Source organism: Limanda limanda, chromosome 11 (assembly GCF_963576545.1).
Source record: "Limanda limanda chromosome 11, fLimLim1.1, whole genome shotgun sequence".
NCBI classification, from domain to species: domain Eukaryota; kingdom Metazoa; phylum Chordata; class Actinopteri; order Pleuronectiformes; family Pleuronectidae; genus Limanda; species Limanda limanda.
The window spans coordinates 28,548,077-28,575,390 of NC_083646.1; the positions used below are offsets into that span (position 1 = coordinate 28,548,077).

At 39.7% G+C, this 27,314-nt stretch overlaps 1 protein-coding gene across 3 annotated transcripts; it reads right to left on the reverse strand.

Moving 5' to 3' along the window:
- Positions 1 to 4,780: 4,780 nt before the first annotated feature.
- cep76 (centrosomal protein 76) lies at positions 4,781 to 25,778 on the reverse strand. 3 transcript variants are annotated; one of them, XM_061082024.1, is made up of 13 exons: positions 25,549 to 25,778; positions 24,327 to 24,482; positions 24,072 to 24,156; positions 21,854 to 22,078; positions 21,499 to 21,684; positions 18,985 to 19,082; positions 18,636 to 18,764; positions 18,167 to 18,352; positions 13,297 to 13,463; positions 12,448 to 12,607; positions 12,051 to 12,140; positions 7,533 to 7,750; positions 4,781 to 6,065 (listed from the first exon to the last, which is right to left on the reverse strand). In XM_061082024.1, the coding sequence occupies exons 1-13, from the start codon at positions 25,609 to 25,611 to the stop codon at positions 5,927 to 5,929; spliced, it is 1,902 nt and encodes a 633-aa protein (XP_060938007.1). In that variant the 5' UTR covers positions 25,612 to 25,778; the 3' UTR covers positions 4,781 to 5,926. The 3 variants fall into 3 exon arrangements, with proteins under 3 accessions (XP_060938007.1, XP_060938006.1, XP_060938008.1); XM_061082023.1 differs by having other exon boundaries at positions 12,051 to 12,224; XM_061082025.1 differs by lacking the exon at positions 4,781 to 6,065 and having other exon boundaries at positions 7,545 to 7,750; positions 12,051 to 12,166.
- Between the last annotated feature and the right edge of the window lie 1,536 nt (positions 25,779 to 27,314).

The window sequence follows — 27,314 nt, forward strand, 5'->3', positions numbered from 1 at the left end:
CTGATGACAACAAAATAATGAGTTGGCTCTAAAAGAAGGAGACCAGCCTTGGGAACTCGCTTCTTATTTCTGTGACCAGACAACCAGACCTTCCTTTTGTGTGTAGAGATGAGCTTTTGGTTTGGATTAATATCTGGGGAAAGAATGTAAGCAGCCTAATACTTAGCAGGGAAAGCAATGCATGCAAATACAAACATACTGTTTCTGTATGGTTTGGCAAATGCAGAGGGTTGGTGTTTTTTTTTTATCCCAGGCAACTCCCAGAAGTGTCCTTGGGCAAGATACTGAACCCCCAATTGCCCCTGATGGCTATCACTGTAGGATAGTAAAAACGACTATAGGAGTGTATGTGGGAATGAGTGAATGTGACTTGTAATGTAAAGTGCTTTGTGTGGTCATTAAGACTGAAAAGTTCTATACAAATAAAGCCCAGCTCATATTTACCATTGAAACACATCACCAGAGTGGCACAGTTTTCTTTAATTCATGATCTTCAGCTACTGTTGATTAAAATGTAGTTCCCGTCATTGTGGAGTAGAGAGAGAGAGATCATGTTTTGTATTTTAATAATATTTAAAGGAAGCTTTAAGTTGTCAATAAAACAAGCAACACCTTATTTAAGTGTCTGTGAATTCCTAATAATTTCCTAGAAACATCATGGAGAGAACCGTAATATGTAATAATATGTAATAGTAGTCAGGGGTGACAGGGTAGGCAATTAAGCTGTGTTAGGTTTATTAGCACTTATTGTTTTTGGGACAAAGGTCTTGTGATTGAAAACCCCTGAACATACTGCAGATAAAAAAGTATATATTTAGAGTAAAAGTTGATATTTTTTCTAAAATCTATTTTTTTGCAATGAATTCTCGCGATCAAAATTTGACTGTTAGGCACAATCAAAAAACGTGCCAAAGTAATGTGCTAAAGATGGCTCTGAGCTACAATATACTCCTCCCAATCAACACCATTACAACTGATGATACAGTTATTGGCAATACTTGTTAAGTGTGGGTGCCTTGTCTATGGATGAAGAAGACTCATTAGCAGCATATACCACCTTGGAACAGGAAGATGATTATATGTGTGAAAAAAAGTGTATGCACTATAATTAAAACAGAATTGGTATGTTACTTCCACCTGTACATCCGTTCGATCTATATCCAGTTTATTACTATTACTAATTAACAAAGTACAGGCTACAAAGCCATTTAAAGCATACTGTTTAACCTTTACTGGTACATAATCAATCCATTGCTTTGTTTAAATTGAGAATGTACTTTTAGTCTATACTTAACACCTGCCTTGATATACAAACAGCACCATAAGAACAAGTAAGTCTCACCTGAATGCAAACACTGCATGTCAGTTGCATGGGTGGAGACGCAAGGTTTAAATTGCTTTGTTTGTGGTGCTTTTACACTCAGTTTTACCAGAAATCAGCATCCTCTCTTCTCTCTTCCTGCTTTATATAGTTAATCCCTTCCTAAAGGGGCTATCAGTCAATTACACCTGAGCACTGCTGTTTAATAAGGGCTGAAAACATACCTGAGTTCCCAGCATCAAACACTATCTTTGCTCTACATTTTTCCTGTGGTATACATTCAGAAAAAAGAGAGGAATTATTCATTAGCTCTCTATTTCGCTCTTTCAGCCTCCCACTTGATCCTCACGTTCAACAACTCTGGGGCAAATGCAGAATTGCAAGTTACCTCCCGGAAAAATCTAATTAATTGGCCATCCTCACAGTCAGCTAAGTTTGGGCTGATATGACAAACATTCCCCCAGAACTCCAGCACTCCAATTAGAGCAAAACTTTTTGAACTGACTTCTCCTAACACAATAACTCACTCAGCTAGGCAACTGTCACTTCGCTTCTCTGCAATTTCAAAATCCTGTGGCCTGTGGGATTTTAGAATAGTAGGCTCACTGTGGTTTCTACTCACTCACAGTGAAAAAATATCCATGGGATTCTGCAGAATAAGTAGAATTTCCTAGTTCTCCCTACAGTGGTGGGTTTCTTCACGTTTATTCCTTATTTACACTGTACATTAAATACACGCCTAGTGATTTGATCACGCTTCATCAAACATTGAGACCTCGAGTGGACCTATGAAGTGATCAAAGACATGTCGTGCAGTCTGTATGTAGAAAAGCTTGAGAGCTGTAAGCATATGGGAATACTGTGTTAGACTATTGTAACTCCCTCCTGGCAGGTCTACCTGCTAGTGCCATCCGACCTCTGCAGCTCATTCAGAATGCAGCAGCTTGACTGGTTTTTAACCAACCTAAATTCACTCACGCTACTCCGCTCCTCCGCTCCCTTCACTGGTTACCAGTGGCTGCCCGCATCCGTTTCAAAACATTGGTACTTGCGTACCGTGCTGCTAACGGATCAGGTCCAGTCCACATCCAGGACATGGTCAAACATTACACCCCAGCCCGTTCACTCCGCTCTGCTTCGGCCAATCGGCTTGTTGCTCTCTCACTGCGAGCTAAACACTTGCTGTCCTGGCTCCTAAATGGTGGAATGAGCCCCCCATCGACATCCGGACATCAGAAAGCTTACACATATTCCGCCGCAAACTAAAAACACATCTCTTCCGACTACACCTTGAATAAAATGTTGAAACTAACAATTTAGTAGCACTTAAATTGCACTTATGTATAGCACTTTGTAGTTTAGCTTTTTTTGAAGAAATTGTACTTTCTTCATTCTTGTTGTTCTGGGTTTGTACCCTCATGGTTGAATGCACTTATTGTAAGTCGCTTTGGATAAAAGCGTCAGCTAATTGAAATGTAATGTAATGTAAAGTAAAAAGTCAGTTAGGACAAAACAGAGATCAGTTGCTGGTATCCAGTGCCTGGTCTTAGACCGCCATCTAGTGTATAATTAATGTATTGCAGATGTACAGGTCAGCAGAGGAAGACAAACAAACTAAAATAAAAGCAAAATAAAAGCTGCTCTTTTCCCTTCAATTATAGTTACAGTTAAAATCTTGGTTTCATGTCAACCATTACAGTATTAAATTCAGCTTAATGTAAACAATATGGTTTGACTACTCCTCAGATTACATACCTCATATAAGTGCCTTGAAAAAAATCTAAGGTTGGATTTATTGAGTCAAAATAAAGATACAAAATAGGCATTATATACGGTGAAGAAAAGCTAACATCATTTTGTCTTTTTTTAAGTCAGACTCTATACTTCACTACACACAAAGTATTGCAACATACTCAATAACTTTTATATATAAAGTATAAATATACACTACTGTTCAAAAGTTTGGGGTCACTTAGAAATGTCCTTATTTTTCAAAGAAAAGCACTGTTTTTTTCAATGAAGATAACATTCAATTATTTAGAAATACACTCTATACATTGTTAATGTGGTAAATTACTATTCTAGGTGGAAACGTCTGGTTTTTAATTAAATATATACATAGGTGTATAGAGGCCCATTTCCTGCAACTATCACTCCAGTGGTCGCATGGTACATTGTGTTTGCTAATCGCCTTAGAAGACTAATGGATGATTAAAAAACCCTTGAAAACCCTTCTGCAATTATGTTAGCACAGCTGAAAACTGTTCAGCTGGTGAGAGAAGCTATACAACTGGCCTTCCTTACCTGGAGCATCACATTTGAAGGTTCGATTATACTCTCAAAATGGCCAGAAAAAGAGAACTTTCATATCAAACTCGCCAGTCTATTCTTGTTGTAGAAATTAAGGCTATTCCATGCGAGAAATTGGGAAGACACTGACAATTTCCTACAACGGTGTGCACTACTCCCTTCAGAGAACAGCACAAACGGGCTCTAACCAGAGTAGAAAGAGAAGTGGGAGGCCCCGGTGCACAACTCAGCAAGAAGACAAGTATATTAGAGTCTCTAGTTTGAGAAATAGCCTCACAGGTCCTCAACTGGCAGCTTTTTTAAATGGTACCCGCAAAACGCCAGTGTCAACGTCTACAGTGAAGAGGCAGAGTGGCAAAGAAAAAGACATATCTGAGACTGGCCAATCAAAAGAAAAGATTGATATGGGCAAAAGAACACAGACATTGGATGGAGGAAGATTGGAAAAAAGTGTTATGGACAGACGAATCAAAGTTTGAGGGGTTTGGATCACACAGAAGAACATTTGTAAGACGCAGAACAGGTGAAAAGTTGCTGGAAGAGTGCCTGACGCCATCTGTCAAGCATGGTGGAGGTAATAAGTGAGCTGGTATGCTGTCTGTATTGGAGTGGCCAGGGCAGTGGTCAGATCTCAACCCCATTGAGCTGTTGTGGGAGCAGCTTGACCGTATGGTACGCAAGAAGTGCCCATCAAGCCAATCCAACTTGTGGGAGGTGCTTCAGGAAGCGTGGGGTGAAATTTCTACAGATTACCTCAACAAATTAACAGCTAGAATGCCAAAGGTCTGCAATGCTGTAATTGCTGCAAATGGAACATTCTTTGACGAAAGCAAAGTTTGAAGAACAAAATTAATATATTTCAAATAAAAATCATTATTTCTAACCTTGTCAATGTCTTCACTATTTTCTATTCATTTTGCAACTCATTTGATAAATAAAAGTGTGAGTTGTCATTGAAAACACGAAATTGTCTGGGTGACCCCAAACTTTTGAACGGTAGTGTAAATAAAGTTTTTGTTTCACTTTTAAGCTTTTTCCAACTGTATAATCCTAATGATTGCTGCAGACTATTCTGATGAGAGTTGGCGACTCTTTGAGCATCATTTTTTTTTTTTTAACAATATTTTTTATTGAAGTTTCAAGTGCATATCAAACTTTATGGCGAATTTACAAACATTTTCATTTATTTCCCCTCGAACAGCCACTCATTCACACACACAAAGAAAAAATAAATAAATAAAATGGACAATGACAACAGACATCAAACTTATGGAGTAAAAAAATTTCAAAAATAAAAATTTCAAAAATTTCAAAAAGGGAGGATCATTTCACAACCTGTTGTTCAGTCAGTGTTATCCGTTTCATTGGTCAAAAATGACACAAATGATTCCCAAATACAAGTACTGTTTACCTTTAACAATGTATGTCAATCTCTCCAGTCCAAGACAAGTCATCAACTCCTTCTTCCATATTGCCAGTGATGGTGGCTCTACATTTTTCCAATATCTCTTTGAGCATCATTAATATAATCATGAACATTTAATTATGGTGATGACAATGATAATTGATAAAAACTGTGATGTAATAAACCTTTTGCTTCATCTTCCACCTTACTTTGTACATGGCATTTACATTTCTGCGGCCCGCCATCCATTTTTAATTGGGCTGTATCAACAAAAAAAATTAACATGGAAAAATAAATAAAAATAAACTTGAAACTAACAATTTAGTAGCACTTTAATGGCACTTACTTATAGCACTTTGTAGTTTTTCTTGATTTTGAAGAAATGGTACTTTCTTCATCCGTTTTGTTCTGGATTTGTACCCCTCTGGGTTGAATGCACTTATTGTAAGTCGCTTTGGATAAAAGCGTCAGCTAAATGAAATGTAATGTAATGTAATGGACTATGGCCCACTGTATTGCACTTCTCAGTTTAGACACTAGGTGGTTAAGTACACAGTAAGACATATATATATTTTCTTTTTAATCGCATTTATTTTCAAAAATAGATATATGAATACATACAATTTTGTGCATAAAAGTCAGCAAAATAAAGGCCTAAGCACCAGAGTAGAGATAACAGTCACAAACATCTCTTTAAATGTCTTTATCACTGAATACAACTTTATGTAATTTAGTCTTTTCATGGATGCAGATGTTTTAATGCAATGTGCATAAACAAGTTTGTCTATATGAAACAGAAATCTGTTGTGTCGTCATGAAGTTAGAAAGTTTTGTCTGGGGCCAATGTACTATACAAACTGGTAGTCTTTTGAAAACCATCTTTCAGTTGTTTAGAGTACAGAACGATATTTACATGCAAACATGAGCCACACTGCACAAACATTCTCTGGATACACAAACACCCGAACTCGTACTGCCAGCCGCACAAGGTCGCCACGGCAACTAACTATTTCCTGACAGAACGGAGACCTGCACAGAAAGTGACAAGAGACAAGAAATATGACGTAGTGCAAAGATTGTTTTATTAAATAATAACAAATAAATAGATAGCATTAAATATAAGTGCAGGTGATTCCTTTGCCTAGATCACCAGTTTAAAGGCTGTGTTCATGGACCGTTCCAGGTTGATTCACAGACAATATACTTACACTTGATAAATAGGCTTTTGAGACATATTTCAGTCTTGATGTTACTCGTGTGTAATTTGCCAGCAGCCAGGACATGAATGCGCATTATTATTGAATTCTGGTTGAATTTGCAAAAGAAAGTGGACATGTGTTCATGCATTTATGCACTGTTGCTTTGTGTCTCTATTAACACAAACTCTCTTAAATGGATAGGTCACCCAAAAAAGAGAATTCACTCATTATCTTAATGTCTGCTAACAGAAGTAGTGATGCTACCGGAACTATTGATGCTACAACGCAGAGCTTGTGTTAAGTGTGTGTGTGCGTGGGAACTTGAACAGTTGGAACAGTTCCAGGTGATATCAAAGGGCATTTAGGCTAAAAACATGGTGTAAATGAAAACTGTTCAAATTCTGTGTTTATTTTATGATTAACTATAATTGTATTGGATTCGGCTGCAAAGCTTTCTACCTACAGAAGTGTATTGTTGACTGAAACACTTCACCCACTCATTTTTTTGATATCTTTGTCAATGTTTTCCACATGTATGGCACTGCCCTATCCTAATCTGGAGGTATTTGTTTTCTGTCTTTTTGCGTCTGTCGTGTGTTAGAAGCGTAAATAAATAAACAATCAATGATGAGGGTGAAAGGGTGTCAATTTCATTATAATTTAATAGATTTGGTCAATACCTTAGTTAATATAATTATTGTTGTCTATTTAAGGCTTCTTTTTTTTTTTTATACAGTTTTAACATATTATGCATTCAGTTAAAAGGGTGTGTGTTTACATTTTCTAGGGCAGCCGGGCCTTCATTTTTGCGTACGCATGGTCTAAGGAAGTTCTAAATTTGATCGTCCTATGCGAACAAATTTAGGTAAAAACATATTGATGAATACCAAATTTGTGCATCAAACGTTTTAGCACAGATGTGTGTGTACACAGTGCTTGTGAATGAGGCCCATTTTTCCTCTCTCATGCCATCTACAGCAGATTCAAAGGCTGGTTTCAGACAAAGTCACTGCACTTTCACAGTCATACTATTAAAACTGTTCAGTGCATGTTTTGAGGAACTTTAGAGCTGTGTCTGCTCTTGCAATCATCCGACTAGAATACCACAAAACGCACAAACTTGAAGTTGCATGAATATATTTTGGGATTTTATTTACAGAACACTGATTAGGTACTTAAAGTACACTCAAACAGACCACATGGCTGCCAACAGGAAGTGTAATCCCTTTAACTGGTCAAAGCATTTTCAATGCACATACACACTGCTATCTACAGTATATTCAGAAATGTATCTTACCTAAGACAAGTAGTAAAGGCTCTACGAGCACTGCGGTGCAGGAAGTGTATGGGGAAGCCTTTGAAGGTGTGTCCATCTGGCACTGCCCTCCTCACTGCATCCTGGAACTCCTCATTGCCACAAGACACACCAGTGCAGCGCTCCAGCTCATAGGCTGATAAAGCAGAGGAGAGCAGGTAGGACAGGTGATCATCCCACACTGTTGCCAGCTCCAGGTCCTAAGGGAGGGAGCACCACAGAGCCCATCGTCAGCTTATTACATTGCATGTTAGGATAAATCACCTAACATGTAACTAACCAGTGGCTCTATAACATACAATATAAAACTTAAGCCTCTCTTGGTCTATCAAATCAATAACAAAAGATCCAGGGCCTGTAGCCTGTACTACGAAGCAACTTCAACATACCCAGGATCAGAGGTGTAAAGTAACGAATTATATTTACTCAAGTTACTGTAATTGAGTAGTTTTTTTGTGTACTTTGTAATTTTTTGAGTAGTTTTTTGAAATGGGTAATTTTACTTTTACTTAAGTAGATTTTGACTGAAGTATTGTACTTCGCTACATTGGAAATTACATCCGTTACTGAGTAAGAAAAAACATAGTTCAAGGCGCAAGGCAATTCTCACTGCAGTGGTAGACAGTGAACGCGTTCATTCCAACAGCCAGGCCACCTGCCAGTAGCGATCTTTTCCGTATTTTTCAGGAAGTGCCTCTTCAAACTAAAAGAAACCATTTCAAAATAAATGTATCAAAACTTTGCTTTGTTGTGCCTTTTGTGTGCAGAGTATGACTAAATAAACACGCAAAATAAGCAATAATACAATTTAAAAAAAAAACATTATTGATTCATATGGATGGATAAAGTTTTCTCCAAAAAACAAGTTAAGTCTTTCATTCTCACTTTCCACCTTAAAACTATGAAATGAACTGAACTTGACATGTCCTCCCAAAAGTTCTTAAATGTTGTGTTGACATGTTAAATGTTAATGTTTGACATGTTTAATGTCATTGCACTTATATTTGTAAAGATTCTCCTTTAATTAAAAATAACTGTTGTTGGATAGGATTTATGACCCCTTGTCCTTTTTTTGCACTGTATATGTGCGACCCCCATCAAGTTGTTGGAAGTAACTAAGTAACTTTTACTTAAAGTACATTTTAAATGAACTATTTTTTACTTTTACTTGAGTAGATTTTTAGATGGGTACTTTTACTTGTAGTTAAGTAAAATTTCATCAAAGTAAAGGTACTTTTACTTGAGTACAATATTTCAGTACTTTTTACACCTCTGCCCAGGATATCTTTCATATATCCGGGTGAACTTAATCTAACAATGGCAGTCAGGCTAAAGGCCAGCGCATGCTTCTGCGTTTTCACGGGCCCGGAAGCGTAAGAGCCCTTCCGGGCCCCTTAAGTACTTACATATCCCTTCTTACAAGCATACGTGCGTCGCCCAATTTTTCTAACTAGACGGCAAAGCTCCGCAAGCGTCACGTAGCCGGCAAGGCTGTGATTGGTCTGCTAGCTACATCATTTCCGGAGTCGCATTTCCGGTTCATGCCCGATAATACCGGCGGAAACCACGGAAGATTTAGAAGAACGAATATGGACCAAATAGAAGAGCACTTGGCAGATGAGACCCGAAACTATGACCACTAGTATAACCCGTCACTGACTGGTGGATTTGTCCGCCAGAAAAAGGCTCTGAGGAGCCGCAGTGGCGATGTAAATAAACGGCTCTTCTTCGTGCCACACACGAAGAAGAGCTGACTTCGACAAAAAACATTACTCCGCCTAGTGTTCTGGTGGGGAATTGCTTGGCAACACGCACAACGCTTGGAAAACCATGAATGACAATGAGTCCTGCGTCACAACTGCGTGAAAAGCCGCAGACGCCGTTGCAGAAGCATGCGCCGGCCTTAAGCGGTCATATAAAGCTGGTTATCAACTCGTTAAGTAAACCCATGATTGCGTCATCAAGATCTTAACGCGTGCACATGAAAGGGGCAGTGTTTACAGCGTATGAACAATCACAGACATGGGCAAGGAGTACAAACACATTATCCAGATTAAAAGAAACACAGTTACAGCTGCTAAATGTAGGAAGGACAGCTGGTCAAAAATCGTAATGTGAAAGAATGTGGTGGTTATGGAGCCTTTGGGGAAAAAAATATATTATGCGATCATGACATAATAACGAGATATGAATCTGTTCTTTACCCACAAGTCCTGTGGAATTTAAGAAGCCTCTTGGATAAGAGAAGAAATGTTTAACTTAGTCACATGATGTAGCCTCTATAACAAGCTTTTGTTTGACACACACTGTCTGCACTGTCTCTGAAGACACACTGTGGTGGAAACATTTAAAATTACTAGTCAATAAAACATATGGAACTACTTTAAGGAGAGTGCGCACCGCACAACAGTGTAGTGTCATTTTGGTGAGGGCTGACTGTTCGAGTCTCCATGAGAGGGGAGGGAGGGATGGGGGCTGTCACAAGGTAAATCTGTAAACTATCTATCCCCCATTCCAAGAAAATATTTAATTCATAGGATTAACCTACTTAAAAGAAGGATAAAAGTATACAACAGTGTTGTGCATGAACGAACGCAAAAGAACACGTTCATTGAAAGCGTTCACTTTTACGAGACCGATGAACTGAACGCAACTCAATGACAAATAATGAATTTGAACGGTGAACACGTTCATATTGAAGCGTCCTCGCTTAGAGACGACAGGAAACTTCTCTCTTTATGTGTAACTTTATTCAACGAACACGACACACTTCTTGTTCGTAACTCCGACACTCCTATCCATAGATTTATACATAAAGACTAGATGTCTCGTTCGACGGAGCCGGACGTCCGCACATGGCGGCCATCTTGCTACTGGGCATCTCGCTCACCCATAACCTTGTGAAAATTGAGCAAGTTATGGTTATTTACCACTACCAACACAATGTTATGGGTGAGCGAGCTGCCCCGTAGCAAGATGGCCTCCATGTGCCGACGTTCGTCTCCGTTGGCCAGCAATGCAGACGAAACATCTAGTCTTTATATATAAATCTATGCTCCTATCATCCACCACTGTATTCTTCACTCCGCTACCTCATTCACCCTTGAAACGCCAACTCATCAGCCAATGAGAGCCTGCCATCCCACAAAACCCTACAGCCATTGGCCTAGAACTGTGACGTGCCCCACCCCTACCTGTTCACTGACCCTCAGGACATTTCAATACTTTCTCCTAAGGAGAGATGCTGTATAAATCAAATGCTTGCCCCATGTTGTGCTCAGTGCTCGTAAAATGTCCGCGATGTAGCCTAACCTAAACCAACTAACTCGACTTCGCACTACGTTACCCATGATTCATCACACACAAATGCAGACCAAACAAGCAACATATTCCAAGTGTTTTCTTCTCTGGCCAGTGTCTCAGCTCACTGGTTATCTTGGCTCGCTGTCTGGCCGGTAACCAGCTGTCCGGAACACGCCGTGAATAAGGAGGAGGAGACGTTTCTTTAATTGGAATGCGGCCACTTTATTTCTCGGATATACAGCAGGAGCAACACTCGCATCACCTCTAGGTGGTTAGTCACTTCTCGATATACACACACTTTTAGCATCTTTTCCCACAATAACCAGGTGCACTACGTCACACACTACAAATTTCCTTAAAGGGGCAGGCCATACCTGCAACCCAACAGCTCTCATATACAAATGGCAAGTGAAATCCGCAGACTCAGCGACTACATCTGATGCACCTTATTATTATCTGAGGGATTTTTACACACTGTCTGATAAAGATTCCGACAGAAAAGGCAAGGGGTAGTGATGGATACAGTTCTTTAAAAAATTAGTTAAGTCTTTCACTCTCACTTTCCACCTGAAAACAATGAAATGAACTGAACTATGAACACAATTTAAATGGTGAACTATGAACGTGAACTATTCATGTTTACTTGTATTGTAATTTATAATAAATACTTTAAACTACCGTCATCCATTGTGTCCATCTACGTATTTGTCATGACCTGGGAGCCGGGGCATGACACTATGTTTGGTTATCCCGCCACTAACACACCCACTACATAAATATAAGTAACTTCAACAAGTAGAGAAACGTAGATCAATGCAGACAAACTGTGGTACTGTGAGCACATTTCTCTTAGGTGTCAGGTTGGTTATGTTCAGCTTCAGCAGCTGACAAAGGTTTATCATTCCCTCCGATGAGAATCTATATCTTTCATAAAGATACTCATTGTCGCTGAAGACCCTTGTCCTCCTTGATTTTATACTGGTTAATCTCTTACCTCCAACTTAACCAGCTCCAGAGCAGGTTAGCATTTCAGCATAAGTTACCATGGTGATTTTCCCCTATAAGAAGTTAACAAGTTTCGTGAAAACCCTAAACTTAACCTGAAGTTACCCGAATAAATAAATCCTGCTTTGTAATACAGGCCCAAGGTGAGTTAGAAATCATCTTAGAGTGTCGACATCCAGCAGCATGTATTACCTTCCTGTGCTCCGAAACCAGGTAGCGCATCTCAAACTCCAACTGGTTGCTAGATGAAGCAGGATCCAGAGATGAGGCACAGAGCGAAGGCTGAAGGGGCAGAGAGGTGACTGAGCCTGGGTCACAGACAGAATTCAGAGCATCTTCACTCATCGCCTTCCAACAAGATTGATTCTAAAGGGGAAAAAAATTAGCGATGGATAGATCTATGGAGCGTTTGATTCTGCATGAATCAAGAATTCATTTCAAATTAATTTAAACAACCCAAAGACTAACACAATACCAACAAACAAATCAAAAGTGCAGTATTGTGGTGTAAAAGATCATGATGTACATGTAAAAATTATGTTATCTGAGAGATGGATCACAGTAAATGTAAGGGACACCATTCTCCTACCTGGAAGTCAAAGACACAAAGCTCTACAGCATCAGATGGCTGGCAGTTGGCCAGGAAGTTCTGGTGGTTGAAGATACAACCCACAGTGCGGTAGGGGGATGAGGGTTTGGGCTGTGGGGCCAGAGGCGGAGCTTCTGGGTCAATGGCCTGATGGAGGTATCTGAACACATACTTAGTCCAATTACAAACCCACAAAATTATTGAAAAAAATTAAATTGCACACTATGCACAATTTCAAATGTATCTCTTCAGAGTTATGCTTTATAAATATAAAATAAAATAAAACTGTACTGTAAATCGCTTTGAGTGGTCACCAAGAATAAAAAAGCGCTATTATTTATACACACCATTTACCATTTAAATAGTTAAATAAAAATTGAAATATGAAGAAAACATACAGCAAATGGTCAAGATTCCTCTTACTATAACTTGCCATACTCATCTGACAGACCAATTTGAAATCAGGTCTTAAATTCCAGGGCTAAAGCTAAAACACAACATCTGATTAACAAAATAAGAACTAAAAGTCTTTCTTTGACCCAAAGCCTGGCCAACAAATTCAGAGATATCCTGCTGACAACTACACAAACTGTGTAAAGAGACAAACTGAAGCAAAAACAAGTAATTTTTTAGGCCACATCTGATTTAGCACTTACAGGAAGGTAGTATATCTCGCAAAATCTATTTACGAAATATGGCTTTTCTCCTCTTTCAATTTTATAAGTATCCATCACACAAAATCTATAATATACTGGATTTCAGCTTGCGTCCAGCATGCTATTAGAGCGCCACATGCCACATGACAAGTTATTTACATTAATAACAACAACAACAATAACAACAACAGACCTGTGTGCTGTTAGGCTCTCCCAGAATGTAACGCTCCCATCAGTACCGCGAGTCAGGACCCAGGTGTGTGGCACTCCCTTTGCTTTGGTGCCTACACACACATATGCATCCAAACCAAAGCCAAGCAGGAGGCTGCACAGCAGGGTGGCGTGGTCTTCACAATCCCCCTGGGGAGCACAAACAGCAATGGGTTCAGCTCCTCTCCAGAGATGGAAATGTGGAAATCAATTTGCAGATAGTTGTATGATTACCATATTAACTTTAAAATGAGAGTGAAAAAAACAGTCCTTGACCTTCATTTATTACATTTTAGCCTTGAGAGTTGCACTTTGAGAGTAACACCATTTTGATGTCTTTCATGCAACAGATTATTTTAATCCTGCTGAAACCTCTTAAAGCTATTGGCCTGCTCCAGTCACTCTGGAACAATGAGTTCCTGTTGAAAGTTCTGAAGGCTTGTACACGTTCTGATTATTTTGTTATGCATCTCACCTTATTATCAAAATATTACAAGTTTTTATCTTATCTTCATCTATTTGGTTATATTTTGAAAAGATAAAGACTTTTATTCAGAGTTATTATGATTATTATCTTGAAGTATTTTGACAACTTTATAAAACATTTTCTCCATCTTTACAGCTTTTCCGGGAAATGTTATGACTTGCAACTTATTACAACTTTACCTATCACAACACGGTTTTCTAAAATAGAGGACAGTTATTCTGCAATGTAATTATTCTTTATATTATCACCTTGTTCTATCCACAATGTTGAAGAAAGCAATACAAAGTTCCCGGATTTTGCTCCGTATTTTTTTTTTTCATTATTGTAAGATATTACTTTACTAATATTGAACTTCAGGTGTAACCTCAGTTCCAGGCCAAATTCCTAATTTACACTGTGACAAGTTGACAACACAAAGTTGAATTACTTCATATTCTAAAATTTAACAAATTTTAACGGATTCAATGGTTCCTTCACTGTTGCTTGTCTAATTCCTCATGTCACTACAACAATTCGTCTTAACAGAATTACTATATCCTTTTCTCACTGCTCTATTTGCCTTTCACAGAAGTGTTGAACACACAAGAAAAGTATGCAGGATAGGAAATAAGCTCTGTAGATATCAAATTGTCTATAACAGTAAGCAATTGCATTTGACTTCTCTAGTATAGAGGCCTGGGTTGAGCAAGGGGTTGCTGCTGCTGCTGCTGCTGCTGCTGCTGCTGCTGCTATGAGCTGGCTCAAGCTACGAGCAAGTCAGAATGATAAATGCTCCCCAGAAGTGCTAATTTGGATGGTAGAATCAGAACAGGTAGGTGTGATGAGGCTAAATTAATTTTCCCTGAAATGAAACTCATAAATCAGAGCTGACAAGGGCCACTTTGTGAGATTTGTGTTTTGTCTGTCTTGCCAGCCGCTAACAGAGAAGACGCAGGAAACGTTTATCCCGTAGTGGTCTGGGAAATTCCGAGTTATCAAGTCAAGAAATGAAAATGCATCTCAAGTCAAATAAGGCCCCAGGACCAGACAGGTTCCCTTCGGAATGGTACAAAGTAGGGAGTTTGTTGGTCCCTGTGTGGCAGTCTACCTTTACCTTGGTCTTTAAGGAGAACACTATAGCCCCCTCCTGGAGGGAGGCGGTAATCTAAAGGAGGTAAAGGATAAATATGAATGCAGTAACTAGACCGGTTAGTGTGTTGGAACAAGATTATAAGCCCTTTACCCATATACTAGCCAAAGGATTTGAGGGATTGTTGCCACAAATTATAAGCCTTGATCAGACAGGTTTTGTTTGACAAAAAATCAGAATGACATTACACGTTATTTACCATATAACAGAATTTGATTTAGAAGCAGTATTAGTGGGGCTAGATGCAGAAAAAGCTTGGTCTTATTTATTTAGAATCTCGAATACATTTGGATTTCATAATACCAAGGGCTAAATTACAAATTATGGAGCATTTTCAAACCCCTTTTCATTGGAGTGAGGAACAAAACAGGGGGGCCAAATTATCCCTCTCTCTTCTTTATTGAGCCCCTGAGCCAGTGGATTATTCAGAAAAACATTATTAAAAGGAATAGCCATGAAAGGAGGAGAACAAAAGATGTCCTTATTTGCTGATGACGTATTGGTGTATGTAACCGACCCAGAACAACTTCTGGTACAGTAATTTTAACTTTTCGAACAATATGGATCCTTCTGTGGATGAAGCTGATTGTATTAATAACACAAATCCTCAGTTTTAAGTACAATCCCTCAATAAATGTGAAGGATAAGTATAATTTGAAGAGGGATGCTGAATCCATGAGATATTTTGGGGTAAATATTCCAGTATACTTGACAAAACTGTTCTCGCTTAACTACCTCCCCATGAACAAAATGAATTTCCTCTAGATCTATCTGACCAACAATTTCAGGAGTGGGATAAGTTGGTCAGTTTACAATTGGCTGGGTGGGGTTGAACTCCCGTGCTAAAAAGATTACTATATTGCTGCATCATTGAATCCTTTCTGGAGGGAGATTCATGGGGTTTTGCAAAAAGTTTTTCAGAATGACAGAAAAAAGGAAATGTTATACTTAAACTTACATGAAGACTATTAAAAAGAGGCCAAATGGAGGGTTTGGATGATTGCCTGGCACTCATCAAAGACACCACATCACAGACAAGATAGTTAATTACATAAGCAATAGTAATACAGACAACACTTTCTGAAACATCGCAACTGAATTGTCAAAAAAGTCTAAGACAAGTTTAAGACACCAGCTGGTGCAACTTGGACACATCATCAGTGATGAACCCAGGGTTTCAGGTCTTTGATCATCATCCAATATCATGTGTCCAAGTAGCTTGCTGCGCCATGGTTAGCCCCTCTTGATCCACAGCCACTTTGAAGCTTTTTCTGCAGCTTCGGTGATATTCTTGGTGGCTCTTCTGTCCTGCAACCCTCGGATTCCTAGGAGACTAAGTCTCCAGACACTGAACCGCGAAGCCCCTGCAGCCTTCTACCCTTGGCTTTTGCATTCCTCAGACAGTTCGAGATATTTCCAATATATCAAAAGCTCTGTCCAGGTAATCTTATGGACAGCTGTATGGTCCCAGTTCATCCAAACTCTCTTGCCACAGTCCTGCTGCAGCGCTCCTTCTCTGCACGGATCTCCCCCTGGATCAGCCGATTTTTTCTCTCTCCCCTTGGCTTTGTCTTACCAAGGTCTACTATGGCAGCCAAGCCCGGCTCGTCCTGCTGCCACCTTGCCCACCACGATGTGGTGTCTCAGCCTTGCTTCAGCCTGTTAGACTTCCTCCTGCACCCTCCACTTTCTCCCAGTTCTGACTGAGATACCTGCCAAGGAGACTCTGTTGTAAGCTGAGTCTCTCTAGAGGAGTATCGACTCTGCAGACCTACGATTCCTCAGTTATGCTGGTGAAAGGATGCTGCAACTTTTTGGTGTGCCAGTAAAGAAAATGCTGTTTAGCCTCTTTGGCAGGCCAAGGCACCTGCCCAGGCACTTGCTGATGATAAGTTCCAATCCCTCAACAATAATCACTGGGACTTTGTATATCAGCAGCGGCCGGAGTCTCTGCAAGATACCATGCTGATAGATCCATAGAGCCAGGTTTTCAGTTCTAGACAGGCTGACTGGACTGCAACTGTGTCTCTCAGGGAGTAGTCAAAGATCTTGCCAAGGCTCTTCACAGGCTTCTCAAACTGATGGAATCTGGACACCTCCTAAAGAGAAGCGCTACTTATTACATACTCTTCCCTTTCTCAGAACCAAGGTTCTGGATTTGGCTGGCTTGAGGCTCATCCTTACCCAAGTAATGGCCTTCTCCAATCCTTGGAGGAACCATCGGCATCCTGGCACTGATGTTGTTGTGAACGTCAAGTCACCCATGATAGCTCTAATTGGGGGTTGAAGGATGTCCAACATGGACAGCGGTCCTTTACATCCACTTCTGATGACTTCATCAGCATGTTCATTGCCAAGGCAAACAGGGATACTGATATGGTACAACCAGTGATGATGCCTTTCTCAAGACCAGTGGTCACCAACCTTTTTGAGCCCAAGATCACTTTTTAATTCTAAACATAAGCCGAGATCTACCGCCCTGATATCTTCCAAAACACCCACACATATTTATTATTTTTCTTATAATTCTGTTTAAGGCTCAATTAACGAGCATAAATATAAACAAAGAGAGGCGGTAATATAGTAATATCAATTCAGTTCAATGTTGTACCCCCAGCACCATTGTAAATGAGGGTCTTATTCCTCAATGTGTTTTCCGAGGCTTAAATAAATAATCAATCAATCACTCAATCATGGACAGCGGTGTCTTGTTAACATCCTTTTGTGAAACAAAGGATCCTGTTGTCTGCACTGTAGTATAAGAGAGAAAATATCAGTTTCTTCCAGATCTCTGTCTCCAGTCTAGTTATCTTTTATCTCTGACTCTGGTTCAAAACTATATGGTTGCAAGATTGTATCTTCGTCTCCAGTAGCCATATTTCTACAGAGGTAATGGATAGCTAAAAATCTGGGCGCTTATATCTCGTGAAGGAGGGAGGAGGGGCACTCAAAACAGGTCAATCTGAGGAGGGCTGCTTTAGACAGGGTAAAAAGGGTGCTGTTTTAAATGATCCTTGTGGTATTTTGACCAAAATATGTTTCAGACATTTCATTAAGACCCCAATGAACCATATCAACTGTAGTAAAATGGGCATAATATGTCACCTTTAAGATTTATTTCTTGAACTAATGGAATGAAGGTATGAAGAGCAATAAATCTGCCGTACAGCAAGTGCATTGTCTTCTGAAAAATGGATCCGCCTCTTTTATAGATGCCAGATGTCTGTTTCTCCTTACCTTCCGTCTGCATAGGAAAGCCATTAATGTGCACCATTGCTCCTGCCCGCCCCCTCCAACCACAGGAGCCTTCTCATGGGCCAGCAAGCTGACGAAACGGGCTGCCTGTCGAGGACTCTCCAGCAGCCGGCCCACCCGGAGGACACGCACATAGGAACACACTGGTTGGTTGACGCCATTTTCATCCTGCATAATTCACAGACACAAAACCAGAGGTCATGGGACAACATGGAGCCAAATATAAATGTGAGGAGTTCCAGATTTAATAATCCCTAAAATGGTCAGTTTTGCCCCAAACCTGCAGCATACACCTGTGTATCAGTTGAAAATTGCAACTAAAATGTTGTTGTTTTTTAAAAACTCTCTCGTAAGTATGAACATAACATGTACATGTCCCAAAAATTTTGCAATTATGTAATATGCAGATGAATTATTATTAATTTGAGCCAAACATGTGACTGAGATGAACCTGCGCAAATATCTTGACCATTTTGGATTGGTGCGACGGTCGTATCTCAAGGAACTCCCTCCACCACTGTTTGGCATAAACCAGGAAGAGTCTCTCCTTCTCTGCTGTCTTCTTTCTTTCCAGGGATTGCTGAAGGAGAACAAAACAGTCACATGATGCATTAAAATATAGAGCTTTGATGTTTCTTTTACTATACAGTCTTTATATCCAATATCAGCAATATTGATCACAAAAGGCATTCAGTTGGATTCATTCACTTTGAGTGGCTGATGAATTTTTCTTGTTACTACTAAAACTTTATACAGCTGATGATTTAGTCACAGATATAGAGAGACTGCAGTGTGCTGACCTGTGTGCTGATGATGTCAGTGCTCAGAGTCTCTGTGAGAATTGGGTAAAGCTCCAGACTGACTGTCAGAACACCAGCTGGGACTTTAGATTCACTGCCTAGTGAGAGAAACACGCACATGCACACACACACACACACGCACACGCACACACAAATTGTATATAGCAAGAATATCAACTTATTATTGAGCAGCTAATGCAAAGTATTTACAGCAGTGGTTCCCAGCCTGGGGGATAGCAACCCTCCATGGGGTCACAAGAAGTGAAAGATAAGGTATTTCCTCATCTGATTTTAAATTATTGAAAAAAAGATTTTTTCTGATTCTTGCTGCTTATAAAATACTGCAGAATATTGCATCTTCTGGCCTCTAACATTATTCAAAGAAGGAGTTTAGAGGGCAAAACAGCAGCTTTTGTTGAACTACTGACAGACATACAGTATGCAGCCTGTGAGGAGTGGTTGAAAGCAGACACTGCTGTATTTGAAGGAGGAATCAGCCAGACAGGTTAGAGACAAATGTTTTACAACTCAACAAGTTAAAACTGACAGAATCAGGAACATATAGTATGCATATGTACCTCAGGCTTTTAAGGTAGCAGTAGTTAAAACCTCTTCATAAAATGCATGAAATTCTGTTACACAGACTGGATCAACATGTAGGGATTAAAGGAACCGCATTAGGCTGGTTTAAGTCTTAGTTATTGGATAGATTCGTTAGACTCCTCAGTGTACACAAACGTTGAGTGATGATTGAAACCTGCATCAGATGATGCAAGCTGTTCCCTTGGAAGATGACTTCAGAATCTTTTCATTTTTTAAACCAATATTGCAAAACAGTACATCAACAGCCGGTTGCTTTTTATTACAGTGATTTTATAGATGCATGATACCATTGTGTAAAGAGCTACATTCAGATGCACAATCATAAGCAGGAGAATATGTGAAATTAAATGGTCTCCATGAAGAGGAAAGGGTTTTCTTTGTTATCACTTCGCATTTAGGTTAAGTCCATTTAGGTTTTTTGTTTATTGTATAAGAAATGAAGTGCTACACCAAGAACAGGATCCATTTTGAGGGAGGAGACTGACTTTTTTGTTTAAAATAAATTGTTAAATGTAAGGAGTTTTAAGTTCGAACATTTTTTATTTTACTATTGCGATTGTATTTCTTGTGTCTTATTTGTCCATGTGTGCTGGACCCTTCATTATTCTTAGCTCTTAGCTATAGATATGATGCCCTAGAAAAATGAATACATTTTTGCATATGCAGTGCATTGCATAAGTATTCACCCCCCTTGGACTTTTCTACATTTTGTCATGGCATAGCCACAGATTATAATTTATTTCATTGTGATTTTATGTAATGGACCAACACAAAATAGTCCATCATTTGGAAGTGGGGGGAAATATTAAATGTATTTCAAAATTATTTACAAATAAAAATCTGAAAAGTGTTGAGTGCATATATTCACCCTCTTTACTGCGAAACCCCTAACAAAGATCTGGTGCGACCAATTGCCTTCACAAGTCACATTTGCAAGTCACAAAATTAGTAAATAGGGTCCACATGTCTGCAATTTAATCTCATTATAAATACACCTGCTCTGTGAAGGAGTTTGTTGGAGATCATTACTGAACAAACAGCATCATGAAGACCAAGGAGCTCACCAAACAGGTCAGGGATAAAGTTGTGGAGAAGTATGAAGCAGGGTTAGGTTTTCTCACGGAAACATCTCACGGAACACCATAAAATCCATCATCAGAAAATGGAAAGAATGTTGCACAACCGCAAACCTACCAAGACAAGGCCGTCCACCCAAACTGACAAGCCAGGATCAAGGAACAAATTATTCAGAGGAGCCACCAAGAGGCCCATGGTAACTCTGGAGGAGCTGCAAAGATCCACAGCTGATGTGGGAGAATCTGTCCACAGGATCGTGTACTCTACAAATCTGGCCTTTATGGAAGAGTGGCAAGAAGAAAGATGTTGTTGAAAGGGAACCATGAGAAATCCCATTTGGAGTTTGCCACAAGCAATGTGGGAGACACAGCAAACATGTGGAAGAAGGTTCTCTGGTCAGATCATGCTGTGGGGATGCTTCTCTTCAGCAGGTACAGGGTAACAGGTCAGAATTGAGGAAAAGATGCATGGAGCTAAATACAGGGCAATCCTTGAAGAAAATCTGATGGAGTCTGCAAAAGACTTGAGACTGGGGCAGAGGTTCATCTTCCAGCAGGACAATGAACATAAACATACAGCCAGAGCAACAATGAAATGGTTTAGATCAAAGCATGTTCATGTCTTAAAATGGCCCAGTCAAAGCACAGACCTAAATAAAATTGAGAATCTATGTCAAGACTTGAAAATTGCTGTTCACAGATCAAATGGTAAAAAGTCTGTTTAAGTCTATTTGAATTCCAGTTTGTAACATTACAAAATGGGAAAAGGTCCAAGGGGGGTGAATACTTATGCAAGGCACTGTATGTTCACTGCAGAAGAAGAATTTTTCCTCACCAACACCCATCATCTCTACAGCAAAGCAGGTCTTTCCACTGGGTGCGCCGAGGACTATCCTCCAGTCCAGGAAGTAGGATGAGACCAGCGTTGTCTCACTGGAGGTGTCTGTTTTGATCAGCACCAAGTGAACCGGGTCACTCACTGACAGCAAGGTAGTTGCATCTGCCATTTTATTGCTTTCTCCTGCAGCATCAAAATAAATGATATGCATAAGTTGGTTTAAAGCAGTAGTCTGTAACATTTTCAAAACATTTCATGTCAAATAAATGTGGGAAAAGTTAAAAACACAATCCAGATAATATTTGAATCAACACGATGCAACATTGTGCAAACATGAACGTGAAACGAGTACCTATTCCATCTCTATGAATCTCGAAGAGTAAGCCCTCCTCGAGGTTTGGTTCACAGGCACAGGGCACTGGCTTTGAGTGAAACCTCTGGTTGCGGAAGTGCACGTAGAGTGTAAATGTTGAACACACTTGACCTGGTAAAGGCTCAGGCTCCTGGAGGTGCTCCAGAAAGGCCTTACCACCAAGTACTTGCAGATACAGGTAACGTCTTGATGGATCAATATTGGCTTAGAGAAAGAAAATAATGTCATCACTCACTGTGTCCAGGTTAACAATTACATTGTATAACTAACACACTAAAAACTGAAGGGAGCAGTGCTCAGCTGTACAATATTTCTTAATAAGCATACATACAGGGAACAATAATTACTTTGAAAGAGGCAGGAACACTATGTAAAATGTTACAACACAGCTGATTAATTTTTATGCAGTAGAAGCTATAAGCAAAGATAGATTTCCAACGGAGAAACCATTGGATCAAAGAAAAAGTTAGACTTATTGTAATAAGTTAAACCTAACATGGATGCCTGTAAAGAGTATGAATAAAAAAAAAAGGTCAATAGATAAATACTGCATATCATATGTGATAGATACAGTTGAGACTACTTAGTCATGATTTACTTTAGTATATCCTGGTTTTTCTCTCTGTTTAAACATTTGTAAAATCAGTGTTAGCTTTGGCCTTTTTGATGTTTGGCTAATTATGCCTCTCATTTATATTTTGCACGATGATTTTTTGTTACAAAATCCCTGATTGGATATTCTGAATTTCTACTTCTGAACTTTAACGGATCTTTCATTGAACAACAATAAACATGAATGTTGAATAAAATAAATGTATTCCCAACAGTACAGAGTAAACAAGGTGATGGTGTACCTTTGTGTGGACATACATACATCCTACTCTCACTGCTGTAAAAAGTAAGCCAACTGTATACAAATAAACTTGGTATTAAAATGAAAAAGGTTTCAGTGTAACCCATTCAGGGTCCAGCTGAGCTAGGCTGGCCTAGCCTTGTTTTCAACTACATTTAAGTTCCCTGTTATAGGCTAACTTTAGCAAAATAACGGTCAAATGATTCTTAGTAGATCCCTAACAGAGGGAATCTTCCCTTCCAGTTGTAAACATGCTGTGGTCCAACCTCTTTTAGTAATTAGTTGGTTTGATTCTTACCTTTTACAAAGAACTTGCCTGGTTCCCATAGGTAATTACACATCCTCTATAACGAATGTTACCTGTGGTGTACAACAAGGTTCAATTTGAAGCCTATTTTATTTTCTATTTATGTGCTTCCCCTTGGCCAAATCCTCCAACACCACCTCTCCTTCCGCTGCGTTTTTAGACTGTCTTAATGATATCAACAGTTGGATGGCACAAAACTATTGGCAACTCAACAACTCAAAGTCATATCCATCAATCCACCTAAACCCATCACTCAGATTGAACACAGCCTTGGTACCTGGTCAATCAATTTAAAGCCCTATGCCAGAAACCTAGGAGTTCTGTTTGACCAATCATTCACTTTCGAACCACAAATTAAAAAGTAGTCAGAACGCAGCAGCCCAGCTTCTCACTGGTCTTAAAAGACAACATCACATCAACCCGACCCTTGCTTCTCTTCATTGGCTCCCTGGCCATTTTAGGATGATTTTAAGATTTTACTGATCACTTTTGAAGCATGCCAGGGTCTGGCCCCAAGCTACATCACAGAATTACTGACCCCTTATGTGCCTGCACGAAGCCTTAGATCCTCAGGTGGAGCCCTACTCGCTGTTCCAAATTAAAGGTTGAAAACCAAAGGTGACTGTGCTTTTGCCATCGGGGCCCCTCGGCTTTGGAACAGCCTACCTGAGGAGATAAGGCTCACAGAGTCAGTGACTTCTTTTAAATCACTTCTTAAAAACCCAATTTTATAGATCTGCTTTCATGTGATACTGTGATATTATCGTTTTCTTTTCACCTTTTATTTTACTTGTTCACTTATTTTTATCTATTACGTGTTCAAGTCTTAATTTACTCTTCTTGCTTTGTTATCAAAGCACTTTGATAACTCGGTTTTTAAAAAGTGTTACATAAAAAAAGTTTATAATTATTATTATTACAAGTACCAAAAGCTCAGCTCAGATTAAAGTCTTATCTGCTTAACAATCTAACTCTTTACAAGTAGTTTTGCTTGTTTGCTGTTGGTTTACTTGCGTTTGGTAAATTATGTTTTTTACATTTCTTCAGCTGAGTGATTTCTTTGTCAATAAAGTCAGAAGCACGCTTGGGAGGAGATCCTTTTTTTTCATCCATGATTGCCTCCTATTAAAAAGCAGACAGAACAACAGTTAGTGCAGAACAGTAAGCATGTGATCAAAGTAAAAATTAAAAAATATAAGCAAATATTAGTTTTTGACATACATCTGGATAATAATTATATTTCTCTCACTAATCATCAAGTATTCAAAGCTGCTGGCAAACGGTCATTCTACCTGGTTAAATCGTAGGTCCTTCATTACATCATCTATGATACCCCTGTTCTGCAGAGCACTTAAAAAATCGGCCTCAGACAGAGATTGATGCGATCGCCCTTGATCATCCTTCACATTTTCAGCCAGCACCTCTCGGATCTTCCCACGTATACCACTCTGATAACCCCAAAAAACACACAAAATACACAGAATTAACACCTAATATTTACGCTGCCTAAACAAAGGTCACAAGGAGAGATTTCATTGTACCTATACAGGCTTTATAATCATCACCTGCTATAATGAAATCTGATTAAGATGGACTCCTGACCCTCACCATTCAAAGTTAATCATGAAGCTTTGGCTTTCCACATCTTTGCCCCCCACTTGAGTCTTTTGTTTCTAATGCTCATCCATCTTCACTGTGTTGGAGAGAGTGATTGGGGGAAAATGTAGCATTACTCTTGTATCCCGAAAATCTTTAAAGAGTTGCCCATCAACAATATTTTTAAACACACTTTTAGATAACTGCATAAATAGGTCTGTATCAATGAGTTAAAACCATCACATAAATACTTAAACCTGAAGTTGTGGATCCTATCAATGGTAGCATCATCATTTAATTCCAACTGCTAATTCCACAATTGTATTTCGGTCTATCTGTATGTGTTATGTGTATTGTAACTGGTCCAGAGAAGTGCAGTGCCAAATTAGGTGCGATTTGGACACATGATATGTGCTCTCCAAACAGGCAGGTTTAGAACTGCACTAGTTTTTGTACAAATTCATTAGAAGACAATTTTGTAAAAACAAACACAAATAGCTGCTCGATAATGAGCCAATTACTGGACAAAATTTAACTGGAAAAGTGAAATATTGCTTTGTTATTCACATACAGGACAATAATATGGTATATCTACCGGGTCCACTCTATTGCATCTTATTTAACATAGGTGATAGTCTGATCGCTGACACTATGTCAGAGGACATTCTGTGTAGGCCAAACACACCGGCCATTTAAAAGTCATCAGTAGAACACAGAAAGTATAGTTTAGCATAAACTGGTAGTACTTTGCTGCTGTGGTGAAAACAACAAAGGTAATACTAACATATATCCATGATGAATATATCCCGGCTTGTTTTAGTAGTGCTATCTCACTGTGTGCACATCAGACAATGAGTAAACAGACATTTATGTTTAATATAACTAACATGAGTGGAAATAACAGCTAACGTTGCTCACCTTGAGCAGATGGTTGTGAATGATTTGCTTCAGCTCGGAAACTTTCTCTGGAGGCAGAGACATCACTGCTAAGGACGAACTCTGGCAAGCTTTACAGTCCAGTGGCTACCGACGTTAGGAGAAGGGCGCTATCAGGAACAATAAACAAACGTGTTTGTCCTTTCTGAGCTATTTATATACACATTTGTTGTCTGTATCTAGGCCAAGGCACTCGTCTTGCCGTCGGTTTAAACTGTGGCGGAAAAGCTAGTGTAAATATGGCGGTGTCGATGCCTGACTACAGCCTGCGATTAAGTTAAATTAATGAAACCTGGCCTAGAACACAAAAATATACACTATAAGGAATATCACAATAGTGATATGAGTGTTCATTTGTTGCTTTATATATATTTTACAAGAATTATTTTCCCTTTTTATTCAGGGATAGTCTTAGACACCTACGTGACGTCTGCGACAACCATAGACGGGCGACAAGGCGACAACCAATACAGGGCCCTATTGTAGTACAATTTGCAGTTTGTATCAATAGGCCTAACAGGGGTCACTAACTGTCGGACCGCGGTCCGGGTCCGGACCCAGAAGCCGTCCCATACGGACCCGGACCTACAGCCAAAACAGAAGGCGCTTCTGTTTTTTAACCGGCGCAGCTTTTGTAGTCATTACGGTAGTGGTTTAGCGGAGCTTCCGTTTTTTCTAACAGGCGCAGCTTTTGTAGTTATTACGGTGGTGGTTTAGCGGATGAGGAAGCGCATTGACCAATTGCATGCGAGTAAAGCCATCCCATGTGATACTACTCAGCCAATCAAGTCTGTGCATTCACGGCGGTAAACATTGCGACGCTGCCGACAGATGACAGAGTTAGAGGCAAGTTAGACACACACGAAAAGACAGTAGAAAGAAAAGGAAAGATAGCGGTACAGGTAGAGAGAAACAGAGGAGTGAGCCGGAGAAAAGGAGAGAAGCAGGAGTGAGACGGAGAGAAGCAGAGAAGCAGGAGTGAGACGGAGAGAAGGAGAGAAGCAGGAGTGAGAAGGAGAGAAGCAGGAGTGAGACGGAGAGAAGCAGGAGTGAGACGGAGAGAAGGAAAGACACAGGAGTGAGACGGAGAGAAGGAAAGAAGCAGGAGTGAGACGGAGAAAAGGAAAGAAGCAGGAGTGAGACGGAGAAAAGGAGAGAAGCAGGAGTGAGACGGAGAAAAGGAAAGAAGCAGGAGTGAGACGGAGAAAAGGAAAGAAGCAGGAGTGAGACGGAGAGAAGGAAAGAAGCATGAGTGAGACGGAGAAAAGGAAAGACACAGGAGTGAGACGGAGAAAAGGAAAGAAGCAGGAGTGAGACGGAGAAAAGGAAAGAAGCAGGAGTGAGACGGAGAAAAGGAAAGAAGCAGGAGTGAGACGGAGAAAAGGAAAAAAAACAGGAGCCGGAAAGAAGGAAAAAAAACAGGAGTGAGCCGGAAAGAAGGAGAGAAACAGGAGTGAGCCGGAGAAAACGTAAGATACACATGTCGCTCTCCAAAAAAAGAAAAGTGGACAGCGAAAATAGAGCATTCAATCCGGAATGGACAGACTCATTTCTGTTCATTCTTCCCACTGGGAGCACTAAACCAGTGTGTCTCATATGTTCAGAGACTGTGGCACTTATTAAAAGTGCCAATGTGAAACGCCATTATGAGACAAAACATAAAGGTTTTGAACAAACATACCCACCTAAATCTGAAGTGAGATCACAGAAAATAAGTGGTCTCAGAGCCCAATATGACCAGTCCACCA

Coding starts and splice junctions, on each gene's coding strand:
- cep76 (XM_061082023.1), bottom strand. CDS start 25,611: ATGTCTCTGCCTCCAGAGAAAGTTTCCGAGCTGAAGCAAATCATTCAC. Junction 18,353..18,635: donor TGGTCAAGATATTTGCGCAG/GTTCATCTCAGT, acceptor TGAATTATGCAG/GATGAAAATGGCGTCAACCA. Junction 12,608..13,296: donor GAGAGCCTAACAGCACACAG/GTCTGTTGTTGT, acceptor GTATGTGTTCAG/ATACCTCCATCAGGCCATTG.